Here is a 14,358-nt window from a genome sequence, read left to right as displayed (position 1 = left end):
ATTGGCCTCGTCCTCCCTCTCTCCCTCCCTCCCCCCTTCTTCACTCCACCCAGAAATGATCCAGTGAAACTAGGAGGAGGTGATTCTCCTCCTCCCTCCTGCTGCTGCTCCTGCTGGTCTGGAAGGGACTGCAGGAATCTCTGCTGTGCTCTGCTCTGAGGCAGGGTCTGGGGAGGGGAGACCGTTCTCTGGGGGGAGGGGGCCTCAGTGGCCGGGGTGCAGCTCTCCCGTGGGGGGCTGCTTGGTTCCCGACCATGGGGAAGGACCAGGAACTGCTGGAAGCCGCTCGCACTGGGAATGTGGCTCTGGTGGAGAAACTCCTCTCTGGGAGGAAAGGAGGGATCCTGGGCAGTGGATCTGGAGCTATTCCCTTATCCAGCTTATTGAGGTAGGGACATCGCTCCCCATCAAATGCTGGGGATATTAACCTGTTCTTCCCTATCATCATTATCATCGCCCCTCTCATCTTCATTTCCATTCCAGCATCCTTCATAGTAACAATAAATCGTCCACTCTCTTGCCAAGTACAAGCATGCCAGGGTTTAAAGTCACAGGCAGTCATTTTATTAATATAGTGGTACTGAATTTCCTGCCTTCAATGCGTCTGCAGGGTCCTTGTTCATTCTGTTACTAGCTGTGGTGCAGAACTTATGTTTTGACTGCTGGACTAATACATACAATGTATTAATTATCCTTCCTTTGATATTTCCATCTTCAAATTGCTATTTTAATTGCAGTGTTTATCACAGACAAGGCATTGCATTGTGGAATTCTGTGTTAAAAGATAGCTTCACCCCATACCCTCACCCATAGCTTCTACCCTTGCTTGCAGAAGAAATTAGGCATGCCATTGTAATAAGCCTACAAAACAAAGAAAAGGAATCTTTTTTTTGTGGGAGATCTTCGAGGCAGAGGAGGTGTAAAACTTAGGGAGCAGGTTAGGTAAGAGCAGCATTACTTTCAAGGTACCTGGTTGTAGTGGAGTGAAACTGGGTTACTGGCCATGTTGGGTGATAGGGCTTAACTTCCATCATTAGTTGTATCTCCTGCAATCCAGAGCATAGCTTTCATTGTAAGTTTCATCATGCTCTTAAGTCAGAGCATTGTCACCATCATTTATGGCATTTGACTGTATTCAGAGCAGAGAAGGTCTGCAGCACACAGTCCAGTGCTAGTGTTCAACACTAAACTAGGCATAGCAAAAGAAGACAAAATGAACCGAAACACTGTTGACCTAGAACTTGAACAAATTGGGGGTTTGATTTGGTTTTTTATTCCTTAAAGAAAGAAAAGGCCTAGCACAATGGAAATTGATTAAATTAAAATGTATTTGTGATTCTGTTGCCAGTGCCTTCTTGTCAAGGTATTTATATTATTTCCATGTTCCCTGTCAGGGAAAATTTAATGGTAACTCTGCAAATTATACTGTTTAAACTCTATTTTAAAATCTTGCTATTTTAAAGCTAGGTTTAGTGCTGTAAACAACAACAGTTCAGGTATTCATAGTTTCCCAAAGTTCTGTGGTGCCCCAGTTCAATTTGCTATTGCACCACTGTTGAATTACTAGCCCATTGACCAAAACCAAAACACACCATGTGATTGCTTGTTTGTACTGTACTCGAATAGGCTGCTCAGGAAGAAGTGTGCCAGCTAGTCAGTTAAATTTGAAATATACCTACTTTTCTAAGTACAGATGTAAGTTCACTTCAGTACAATGACTGGCCATTTATAATCTAGTTCTAACACATGGTTTGTACAATGGCTTTCTCCAGGGCTAGTGCCTGTGCTGTATTCTTGCACTGTTTATTTCATGTTATATATTGTGAGTTCTGTATATCCAGAGGGAGTGTATTTGCTTGTGCTTGCCTTCCTTTATTAAACAACACTGTTGTATGTTATGTACACAGAACACGTGAACCGTGTGTTTTGTATATACAGATGGGTCATCACAGTTCTTGTTTGTTACTCAGGATTGAAGAATTTTAGGTTGTTAAGTCAACTGGCTTTTTTCTTTTTCCTGGAAGTGCACTTAGCTTGAAGAGAAGTAAAGCAGAGTAAAACATACACTGTTTAATTTATGGCATTTCTTACTAATGTTAACAAGAATGTCTATGACTTTCTGTAAACACAGCTTCAAAAATTAAGAATGAACTTTCAGCTGTATGCTGCATCCAGCTGTATGATGAAATATTTCTAATTTAGAAAGAATTCAGTAAGCATCATTAATGATGCTTAAATGTTTCACAATCTAACACACTATGGAACATAGGACTTTTTAGAGGGTTCAGCAGGAAAGCTCGAAGCAGAAACTAGTATGCATTATAGTAAATGTTTTTCAAGAAAGAATTATATATGACAGGTATTTTGACATAGCTTTTTTTTTTTTTTTTGGAAATGTTCCATGTTCTAACTGATGCCATTAATTATGGATTAAGTCCAGAATGACATGCAAGATTAAGGTTGGATCTATCTTGGTATAGAAAACATGGAAACAATATGAGAGTCATATGAACATCCTGATCCTGTTTGGGAAATCAACACTTACGGAAAATAACAAAGCTGTAGAAGACCCATACTTGTGCAGTATAAAAGTTTGAATTTGAAGGGGAACCAAAGACTTTTTTAAATAGAAAACCTGAAGAAGTTTACTAGTAGAGCTATATTAGTATCTTTGCATACAGTTTATTAGAATAAAAACTTTTGAAAGTTGTTTAAGAAAAAGCAACAGAGAATAATATAGGGACATAATTTTCATAATTTTATTTATTTTTAGGAGTAATTTTGACAGTAACTCCTGTTGTTTTGTTGATCATAATTATTTCTCAGTTTCTAAAATGGTGCCCGAGGACTGTACATGTCCCACTGTAAGTGAGAAAGGTCCATGTTGCTCTTTCTTTCTCCTTTTGGTAGTGCTGTTTCTAGTGTTAGGTTGGAAAAGTCCAACTCTTTCAGTATGCATATAGACTAATACTGTGCCTGATGCATTGGTCTAGGTAGCAGGACTACATTGTCCGTTTGGATTTCTTCAAAGTGCTGAAGACAATTTATGTGGCTGAACGCTCTATGTATAGACATGATTTTTGGTGGAAATTTGCTTCACAGTAATTATGTGCCCTGTGAATGAAATTTATTATTCATAAATTGAAAAATACACCTTGATTGTTATCTGAACCAATGAACAAACTATCTGAGGTCTGATGTCCTATTTACATTTTTATAACAGCTTTTTTTTTTCCTAATGATTAATGTGTTTTATGGTACTTGGGGGGAAAATAGGGCAAACTTTTGTATGGGTATTCTATAGCTAGACCTACTTGTTGATGCTAATTGCAGACTAAATCATATAAATTTTAAAGGCCTGACTTCTAACTCCTAAGTCATTAAATTATAAAAACAGTTCAATGAAACAGCTTTGTTCTGGAAGGCTATTTAAGCACACATATAAATGTATGAATGAATTCCTGCGAGAATTTAAACACATGCTTAGGGTATGTGCAAAGTGCATAAAAATGATGTATGCTTAATTAAGACCCAGATATCTGTAATACTTACTACATAAAACCTCATGGCCAGATTAGTTTATCTAAAACAATGACAACAAATCAGTGATGTTTGACTGTGTGGACTCTGTAACTCATTTCAGCTTAGGAGGAGCTTTGGAAAGCTGCTGTGGGTCAGTTTGTGCCCCCTGCTTCAATATCGATAGTTTGCTCTTTATTATAAAGATTGTGGCTCAATGTAGTGAAGGTGAATTCCTCAGGTGCAAAGATCAGCATAAAGCATTGCAACATGCTAGAACAAGTAACCTAAGTAAACACCTGATGTAATTTAGTTGCTTAAACTAGGGTACTTACTGGCACTTTAGGTGCCCAGGTGTTTTTGGAATGGAATGATGGACTTTGACAAAAAAATGGGAGCTCTGGAGATACATATGAATTCCCAGTGTGATACACTAGGACACCTGAAGCTGTGTTACATGTTTTGCCTATGGTCTCTAACCCAAAACATTAGTGCAGGGCTGGAATCTCTTCTTTTACTATGTTGAGTAAAAGAAAAAACATTCAAAGTTTAGAAGACTTAAGGCTAAATTTATTTTTTCTGTTTCTTTGTGGATTCCACTGTCTGGAATTGTCATACATTAATATATTAAATATGTTTCATAAAAAAAAAAAAAAAAGTTTTTGAAGTTTAGAATTAGGGATTTTTTTTTCCAGACTGTAAATAGAATTTTCACATATTTTTTATGTGATTTCACTGGCTCTTATATTATTCCAGTCTAAACACAAAAACCTGACAGTAAAATCCTACAGTCTCTCTAACAGAATGTATAATTTAATTTCTGTATTCCAAATTTTTAAATGCATATTAAAGAATTTAACACATAGAAAGAGTAAAATGTTTCTAATAAACCTGGTATTTCTAATTTACTTAATTTGATTATCTCTGTATACATAGCAACCAGTTGTTCATTGTTGAATAGAGACAGCCTATGTTTCTTTCAAAGAGTTTTTTAGGAAAAATAACTTTGGAGGTTTTAATGTATCTCAGAGACCTTACCTCATTTTGCCACATGTAGCCACGCACATGCCCATTTATTCTATGTTACTAGCAGGAATGGATAGTTCTTGATTATATGTTAATTTTTAGTCTTTTTAAACTGTACGTGTTAAAAGAGCTTTGGATTTTTAACGGGACTGTGGGATTGAATATTAATTAATATGAACTGGCACAGACTAGTAGGGAAGGTTGAATTGGCCCTTTTTTGCTCTTTGTTGGCTGCTGCCATTACACAGCATGAGAGGGTGGAGCAGCCTGCCTGGAGCTGATTTTTTCCCCTTCCACACTTGGCACTGTGGCAGGGAATGGTTTCATTCTTTGCTCAGCCTTACTTAGTGCAGCTACACCATGTGTAGGCCTGGCCCAAGTTACTTCTCCTCCAAAGTGTAAGAAACACGGCAAGCAGATTGTCAGTCTGGGAGTTGCAATCTGTTTCCTCATCTGTTTCTCAGAGCAGTGTCTTGCTTGCAGCAAAGCCACAGTTTAGCCTGATGGCCTCAGTGCGTGCTGAAAACCACACAGATCCTCTTCTGTCCTTGTGCAGAGCCCTCTGATTCATTCAGCTTCCTTTGCAAAAACAGATCACACTTGGTAGGCCTTGTAGAGCAGGAAGCATTTAAAATGTCGAAATATTTTATGAAGCTTTAGTTAACGGTTTTTAAGTTTTTTCATGTTATAATTTGAATAACAAATGGATCAACTTAACAAGAATAAGACATCTATTTCTCTTTATCATTACAACTAGCATTGTTTAAAGTAAAGGGAACTTTCTTAGGTTCTTTTATGAAGAGATAGTATTATATGAGGCTTGTAGTACCAGAGTTCTGGGCTCACATAATTCCAAGGCATTTATTTCAGACAACCAGCACAGATAATAAAATGGAAAGTATTTATTACATAGTTCAATGTGGCATCCAGTTAATCTATATGTATTTCTAATTTTAGTTATACTACTTTTAATTAATGAAGAGGTTTGTACTGATGTCCTAAGCAGAGACAAGCATTCCCAGATTTCCCGATTACCTGCTTTATCATGTTAGAGAAATTAATCTAATTCTTTTGAGGATATATTTAATCTTTCTTCTTTTTGCCTTTGAGTATGGGATGCAAACTAATAATCAGGACAACAGTTAGTTTATGCTTTTTGGTATTAGTGATAGTTGATTGCTGCATTGACTCTGCTTTCCCTTGCAAATGTGTGAGCTTCTTTTAGCCTTCATTTTGTTATCTTCTACCCTTCTTGGACTTATTTTTATTTTTGTTTTTGATTAATGCTTTCAATCCAAGTTCAGACAACATTTTATCTATTGAACTCTCTAGATTTCTTCTCTAGTTTGAAATATTTGCAATATGTAAATGTAGCAATATAACAATATCCAGGACATCCAATAGATGGTTAAGGTCAAGGCAATTCACAACTTCCCTAGGATTTCAGTATGATCCCAGATTTAACCTCTGTATTTAAACTCTATGGATAAACTTCTCACATCTCACTGCAGAAATAGTCTTCTGAGTATTGTTCAAGTGTATGTTCTATTAATTTTCTAAAATGTTGGTCCAAATGCAAAAAATGACCAGCAAGAACTGTAGATCTAGTGTAAAATCTAGCAAGGTAATTTTATCTGCCCATAGATAGGATCAAGATATGGACTGATGGAGTTTATGATGGAACCAGGCAGACTAGTAAGGGAAATTTGATGAACGTGTTAAAAGGAGAAGGTAAGGAACAACCTTCAGAGGACTGAAGTGTCTGTAACTTAAAACAATACCTTTAGAATTCTTGTAGAATTCTTAGCCACTAGATGGCTCGTGTCTAATTTCACAGAGGACCCTATAAAGTCATTGTGATCACCACCGTGTTCCCCTCCTATCTAAGTTTTATCATTTTAGAGGTTTGGTAATTCAGTAGAATTAAAGCTGCTTTGTAAATTTTTGACATTGACAGGACATCACTGTTTTTAAGTAGTAATGTTATAGTAGAACTTAAAGGGGAAATAAATGAAAGGGAATGAAGAATGATGTAATCTGAAAGGTGTGCTATGTTGTGAAGGTTGGAAATGTTATGAAAAGCAAAGAGAGATGCTTTTAGGGCAGGTGTGTTTACACCTGCAGCAGGGATCCAGGACATAGCCATGTTTCCAAACCTCTACAAGTTTGGAAACCTCTACCTCTATTTTATTTGCCTGAATTTCTGTTTGTATGAGTATTCCTGGATGAGCTGCTAAGGAGTGCTTACAGGTCAAGGCAATTTTTTTTTATTTTCCTGAAAAAAGGCACTATTAGAAGCATCCTATAAACTGCTTTAATTTATGCTACTGGTATATAACCTGTAAGGGACAGCGTAATGTAGAGTGCAATTACAGTGCCTTTTCTTTAGCAAGCTTAGTTTGCTCACCTGGGAGGTGACAGATACAAGAGTTCTGCAGCTAGAATTCCCTTCTGCCATGGAATTTCTCTGCTGGCCACCTCCGGTTAGAATACACATCCTCATCCTATACTAATACTTCAAGGTAAAATATATTGACAGCTTTTAATGTTAAATGTGTAAAGCATAGTAAGTAGTGTTAATTTCTGCCTACTCATATGTCATTTTCATGTACATGGACCCTCTTGGAAAGTAAGGAATACATTTTTTTAACCTTCTAGCCTTTATTGGGAAACCTTTTTTATTTTTTAATTACTTTTTCCTGGTGACAGTATTTTCAGTATGATCACTTCGCATTAAGAAGTGATACAACAACTATTCTGCACCTCACTTAACACCTATGAATTTCTAATGATGTGCAGGTGTCTACTGTAAGAAAGGTTCTGTGAGGTTTAATTCCACAAGGTTATATTTTTATTATAACCATTTTACATTGTTTCCTATGTATTGCACATGTATTCTCTAAAGCAAGAAAAAACGTTCAAAATGACATCTTGAGTGCAATTTAATTCCTCTTTAGAACAGCCAGTGACAGCTATGTTTCTGTAGGCGTTGATGTCAGTGCTAGGTGTCTAGGTTCCTATTACGGGCAACGGAGATCTAGTCAGTTAGGGGGCATAGAGAGTGACTGAGCTCACCCCAAAGTGGATATTGAATGATTTTATTTCAAGATGAAACATGTCCCTAATTTAATTTTTTTTTTGTAGATAAACGTTGAAGAACAGGAAAACAATAGTAATGGAAAGTATATGTAGACTATATTAAAAATGACCACTTGTATAGGTAGGTTGAAGCTAAATTTGGGTAGAATTTCTTCCTTCTGCTGGTTTGGATTAATTCAGAAGCAATAGACAGTAGGTACTGATTGACAATCAGTAGATTAGCTGGCCAAGAGGCAGAATTCTGGATGGTTGAAGTTAGAGTGACATGAAAATTGCTTAAAATGCATGATGTTGTATCACATGAGGTTTCTTGAAAATGCTCCAAGTGTACAAGAAACAAATTAGAAAACATGAGCTGGAGTTGAAACTTAGGAAGATAGGAAAGGCAAAAGTAAATACGTTGACATCAAAAGAAAATATGGACTCAGTGCTTGGTGGGGCAGAAGACCTAGTGACAAAGCTCATGGAAAAGACAATGACTTGTTGCCTTTTCTGCTTTGGTTGGTTGGCTGTAAAGTTTGACTTGCCAGCTTTCAAAACAGTCCCCACAACAGAGGAAGATCAGGGGAGCATTTATATTTGAGGAACCAATATTACTGTGAGGCCACTGTTAATTTTTGGAGGATTGTGTCAAACATGGGAAGTTTCTGATGACTGAAAAAGGAAAACGTCATGCCCGTGTTCAGGAAGAGCAAAAGGAAGGTTCTGGAGTCACCTGGCTCATCAGTCTATCCTAAGTCCTAGAGAAAGTTCCAGATCATATCCTCATGCCTGTAGTTTCTGCTCTCAGAAAGGATAACACAACTGATAACAGCTAGCATGGATTTACTAAGCTTAAATCATGCCTGACTAACCTTAATTGCCTTCTACAAAGTGAAAACTGTGTCTGTGGACAGAAAAACCGTGGTGTTTTACCTCAGAGCAGTCTCAGTCGAAATGATGAGCTATGGACTGAATAAGAGGACGATAAGATGGGTTGAAATTTGGCTGGACTGTGAGAGGGTGTGATAAACAGTACAAAATCCAGGTGCTGAGGGTTTCTAGAGGGTTTCCTCAGGATTCAAGGGCCAGTATTGATTTCAATGTTTCACATATAGCAGGTTTGTAGATGACACCAAACCGTGGATAAAACATTCACATGAAGGATTGCTGTAAGGAGGGACCTGGACAGGATGGAGAAATGGGCTCATTGGAGCCTCATGAAATTCAGGCAAAAATATTGTGTAGTCCTTCAACTGGGAGTGAATAGCCTCTTCTACCACCACAGGTTCTTGTGCTGGAGTTGGACAGTTTTTGTGTTGTACTTCTTTTTCTGACATGTTAGTCATTACAAAACCACAAATATCACACTTAGTCTTTGAGTTTACACATTAGCAACTTCTTTCTCCTTGAAGAATGGTGTGATTGGTATGTGGATTTTCTCCTAATCCTTCATAGCCTGGACAAGTGCTGAAATAGGTTAAGTTATTAAATATTCACATTGCCATAATATGAGAAGTGTACAGGAGGTAGATTTTTAGAGAAAATAAGAAAAAGGAAGAGTTTTATAAATCAGAATTGGGACTATCTTTTAGACTGGTATTTTCTGCATATTGCATATTGCTTGAATTTTGCTTGCTTCAAGCACTGCATATTGCTTGAATTTTGAACCTTCATGATAAAACTTTCCAGTGTAGTTTTTACTGGTATTCTGAGAATTAACTCTTGAGTTTAATGTCTTTTGTGTTTACTTACTGACTTGTTAGGGTCATTGTTTTCTATTTTTAAATGTCACTCCATATGAATAGTGAATCTCTAGGTTAGTTTTTTGTGAATTAACATAGCCAGCATATTCATATTAGCAGTTTGACCTCAGAATCTCAATTAAGTCATTGGTAAGGTTTCTTAAAAGCATAATTTGGTTATTTTTAGTTTTCAGCTTTCTCAAATAATTATTTATGCACTTCCATGTCCTTCTTGTCATCTGGATGGTTAATTTGTCAAAATAGGCTCATAAGTGATTTGCAATCACCCTGCTTCCTGTTTTGTGCACATTTATTGCAGAGCAGTATCTTGCATAACCAAGTGGTAGATCTGCCAGGGATATTCTCACATAATGTGCACAAGTAATGCTTCAGAGAACCAAATAAATAATTTGTGGAAACAAAGCATACAGTATGTAGTATTCATACATGTTACAAATCTGTTTGCCTGTCACAACAAGTAAATCTATCCCCTATATTCCTACGTTCATGTAGACTATATAAGTCTTGATTACAGAGGCAGAGGAGTCTTGTCATAAGCAGAAAATGAAGCCTCTAAAGGTATGGAATAAGCATATGTTTCTGGTGAGGAGATGAGGTTAGAAGATAGGTGGAGACCTGAACCAAGGTATTTGGAATGGTTTGGCAAGCAGGCTGTATGTTAAACTCTGAAAAGAAATGATTGGTACGTGAAATGGGTAGAATAATTGAGATTAGGAATAAGAACTGAGACTGACCATGGCAGTAAGCAGCACTGAGGACAGTGAAAGTTTAGGAGATGAGCTGTGAGGAACAGGACAGAATAAAGAAAAATTCATTCAGCAGAATTGAAAGAAAATGTATATGCACTGAAATACAGTTTTCATTCAAAGCCTGACATTTTCATATTTCCTTGCTATATTTGTGAAATGCATTTGCAAACTCTCCTTTTCTTTTAGTGCTAAAATAAATTCCTATATAGTGGTTAATAAAGGGCCACCAGTCATGACATTAGTTTAAGTGGAAGAAGTGGTGATAAATCATCTAGTAAAGTTTTGCCAAGATGACACTACAGGGTGAAATTTCAGGAGGTTTAGTTTGTCTTTTTTATGAATGATAAAATTAAGGTTGCCAGTGAAGTTTTTATGTATCCCACTGAATGCAGGCATTACATGTTTTTATTTTAATGACACAATCTGTAGTCTTTTCCTCACTTGTGGCCCAGGATAGACAGTGCTCATTAAATAAGCAGTTCTTCAGCATTTTTAACTTACTACTCAGTGTTCAGCCCTGAGCCTCATTTTCTGCATAAAATTCAAATTCTTCTCTAGAAAAAGAATGATTAATTTTTCTCCTGGGCTTTTTTTTGGCTGATGTTTGTCACTATGGTATCTGACTGCTTCACAGCATTAATGAGTTTACTGTCCCTGTACTTCAGTGACTGGATAGGGTTTTAATATCTGCACTTAAAAATGCTGACTGAAGCACTCTTAGATTATGGCGAGAAGTATGTGTTGAATTGGTGTTTCCATCTGGTGACTTCAAAGAGCTCCTTTTTCACAGGATTAATATAGTTAGTATAAAATGATAGGAGTGGCTCTTCATGGTCAGAATGAATGTCTGTCTAGCAAAGTACTCTTCTCCAGTTTTGACTGGGAGTCAAGAGCCTGTTCTTAGAAGAATATAGTGGCAAAGCAATCACTTGTATGTAACAGTTTCTCCAGTGTACTCTCACAGCTTTTAGCAATTTACAGCAGCTTTCTACAACAGATGTATTGTCTTTGTATTAAATAGCTCCAATGGATTTTTTCTTCCATGCATTTGTTCAATTGGTCTTTGAAGCAATGGAAATTTTTAGCATTCATGACATCTCCCAGCAAGGGTTTCACATCTTAATGAAATATTATGTGAAGAACATTCTCTGTAAATTAAGTAGCATTTTAGATGTTCAGATGTATAAAGATCTGTTCAGATATTCAGAGGTTTGTTTCTGGAGGACAGACATGGATAGAATTCAGTTCCATGGTGCAGCATTAAACTGCTCTTCCTGTTCTTACCTTGTTTAATTTATTTAATAAATACCAATGCACCCTTTTAATACCTGTGATTTTCAAAAAGAAAAGAGTTTTTATTCAATCATCCCCATTCTAGGGGATAGGCCTTCAACTGTTCCAAGATCATTCATTGCACAATAAAAGGAAATCATGTGATGAAGACTATTATTAATATTTATGTGTTAGTAGGATGACTTAGCACCAGAACTTTAATCCTTGCCTTTGCAATCTGAACAATTTTTAATACACTCTTTCTGTATATAGTTATGTATATATTTCCACAGAAATATATAATTTTTTTTCAGAGAAAAATATATTTCTTTTGAGATTGTAAATATGGACTACCCATATGGTGGTGAACAAAACACAAAGAAATTTGAGATACCTCTAATAACTTACAAAAAACTACAACTCCTGATGTGTATCTAATATATTTATGAGACATGTAGAATTTAAGATGCTGGAGGATGTTTTTTTCCTTTTCAGTGACTAGTGATACTCATTTAAACAAGATTCCCATTATATTACCTGAAACAGCAAAAATGAGGCAAGAAAAATCAAACTTTAATTGTTGAAAGTAAAGTGTGAAGATGAAATGAAAGAGCTGTATGTAGGGGAAAGATGTTATTTTCCTCTCTTCTCTTGTGGGAAACAGTTATTGAGGAAACAGCAAGGTCATTCCCCAGTTTCCTCTTATGCCCTAGAAAGATAGTTTGAGGCATAAATGGGATGTGTGTCATTTTCTCACTTAAACTGTGGACCAGAACTAATGAGTTACTTCAGAAGAGAAGCTGTTCCTGATCCGTGGTACTTACTGTGTTGCTACTGCTTAACCAAAAAAAGAGAGATCTTCTGCACTGAGCATCCATGTCTTTGTCATTCAAGCAAGAAAGAGTTATAAGCAAGAAAGCTTATAACTCTTATAAGCAAGAAAGAGGCATAAATGACATAAAAGGAGTAAAAGCAGCAGAAATCTTGTCATGCGTCTCCAGTGTATGAATAGTTTTTGCTAGGACATGAACTGTTGAATGGTTTGCTCTCCGTTTGCTTTAAAGCTCAACTGGTTGTAACAGGACACAGACTGAGGAAATAAGTTTTGAGAAAAGCAAGTGAGGTTGTTTAGAAGTGTCTGCTTCTTAAAATGGCAAGGGAGCACTGTCCTTGTTAGGCTGCCTATTTCAGCAGATAATCTTCAGGGAATAAATCAGCTAATTATGATGGTGGTAAGAGACAAGGAGATTTCTTTCCCCTCCCTCAGTAGCTAAATATTATTTTCATAGGGTTTTTTCTGATCACCATCATCCCTTCTTTTCCCACTATAATTGTGATGCCCGGTTTGAAAGGGGGGCAAAATTTAAGATGTGAAGAATCCCAAGGTTGCTTATGCCAGCCTTGAAAAAGAGAACCTTGCTGCAGATATTCACCTCAAGGCCAGGGAGTCCATATTAAAAAAAAAAAAAAAAGAAAAAAAGAAGATGGAGGTTAATGACTTTGGTGAATGTAGAAGGCACTAGGCTGAAAATGGCATGGAAAAATTGACCATAAAGCAGAATTCATTGGGTAGTTTGAAAGAACATACGCAGTACTGATCAAAAATGTAAGATTGGGATACAGGACTGATTTACAAAGTAGGGCCTGATAATTTCCTGGACAAAATGGTAAAGGTCCTTTTTCAGAACCTTCCTCAAAGACTGATGAAAACTTTTGAAATGGCAAATAAATTTATTTAGAGAGTGACAAGAGAATACATGCAGGTGATTCTATGTTGTCTGATCTTTGCCCAAGAGACCCATAGCACATGTGGATGAATTTGCCTAGCTACTTAGGAAAATGCCAAAACCAAACCCACTATCTCTGAAAAATGGCACAAGGAAGGAATTCAGTCCTTCTGTGGTATTTCTGTTAAAATATCCTCTTGGGTTAAAAAAAAAATTCAGTCAAGATTGAGAAAGCAGGCCTCAGGGTTATTTTTTAAAGGATAGAGCCAAAATGTCTAGACTTATTTCTTTGAAAGTTTACTACTTTTGCTAATCTTCATAGTAGCTAATTACACAAATCTCCTTTGAAAATATGACTTTGTTAAATTACACAAGATGTCACCATTTCTGAATGTCACAATTCCTAAAGAGGAATTAAGAGCAATTATTTAAGAAGGTCAGTTCACAATATGCATCTCTTTTGATAAGTTTCATTTGACTTGTGAGGTGCTGTAGCACCAGCAACTGTCATGCAGCATGCATTATTGTAGTCTTCCAGGATTCTTGGAAAAGTCCAGAATACAGCTGAGATTTTCCCCATAAAAATGAGCCTTTTGGTAAACCTGACAATTCATTATATTCCTGAAAAGTTGGGCCTTTGGGGATTTTCTTTCTCAGCTCCATAGAAAGTAATGTATGTACCAGAGTCATTTCACAGTATTGCGCTACCAAACTTACTGGGCATCATATGAACCTCAGGTAAAACATATAGAACTCAACAAAGGATGGCTTTCTTTTCACTGTAACTATAAGGCAGATGCTACCTTTCAAAGCAGTTGAATTGACACTCACATAGGGAGTTGTCAGGAACTATTTCAAATTTACCAGAGCAGCAAAGGAGGCTGTCCTGACTGTGATAGCACTGCTCAGGGCATACTTCTGCAAATTTAGACCATCACAGGCAAATGCAATGTAATTTTGATCACAAAGCTCTTTCCCTTTTCAACTCCATTAGGGCACGTTATTACACATCTAAGCATATGGAACTTGACAATAATATGAATTATTTAAATAGTTGTTTTTCATTTAAACTACTTTTGATTCACGTATGAAGAACTACTTTCTTTCTAAAGATGCTTGAAGTTTAGTTTTCATGGACATCATGCAAAGAAGTTTTAGCTAGATTTGAAAATTATTAGAAACTGGTAACAAACACCTGGAACTAAGATTAGAGATTTGTGA

General features: G+C 36.6%; 1 protein-coding gene across 2 annotated transcripts in view; it reads left to right on the top strand.

The window, feature by feature from the left end:
- The first annotated feature begins 254 nt into the window (after positions 1 to 254).
- Positions 255 to 14,358, top strand: part of ANKS1B (ankyrin repeat and sterile alpha motif domain containing 1B) — a 396,726-nt gene continuing 382,622 nt past the window's right edge. For both annotated transcript variants that reach the window (XM_053977912.1, XM_053977910.1), the window contains exon 1: positions 255 to 388. In XM_053977912.1, the coding sequence (XP_053833887.1) occupies positions 255 to 388 (134 nt within the window). The remainder of the gene's footprint in view (positions 389 to 14,358) is intronic.

This window comes from Vidua macroura, chromosome 5, assembly GCF_024509145.1.
Source record: "Vidua macroura isolate BioBank_ID:100142 chromosome 5, ASM2450914v1, whole genome shotgun sequence".
Classification (NCBI taxonomy): Eukaryota; Metazoa; Chordata; class Aves; order Passeriformes; family Viduidae; genus Vidua; species Vidua macroura.
The sequence above is the reverse complement of the archived record's forward strand: the minus strand, read 5'-3'. Positions and strand labels throughout refer to the sequence as shown.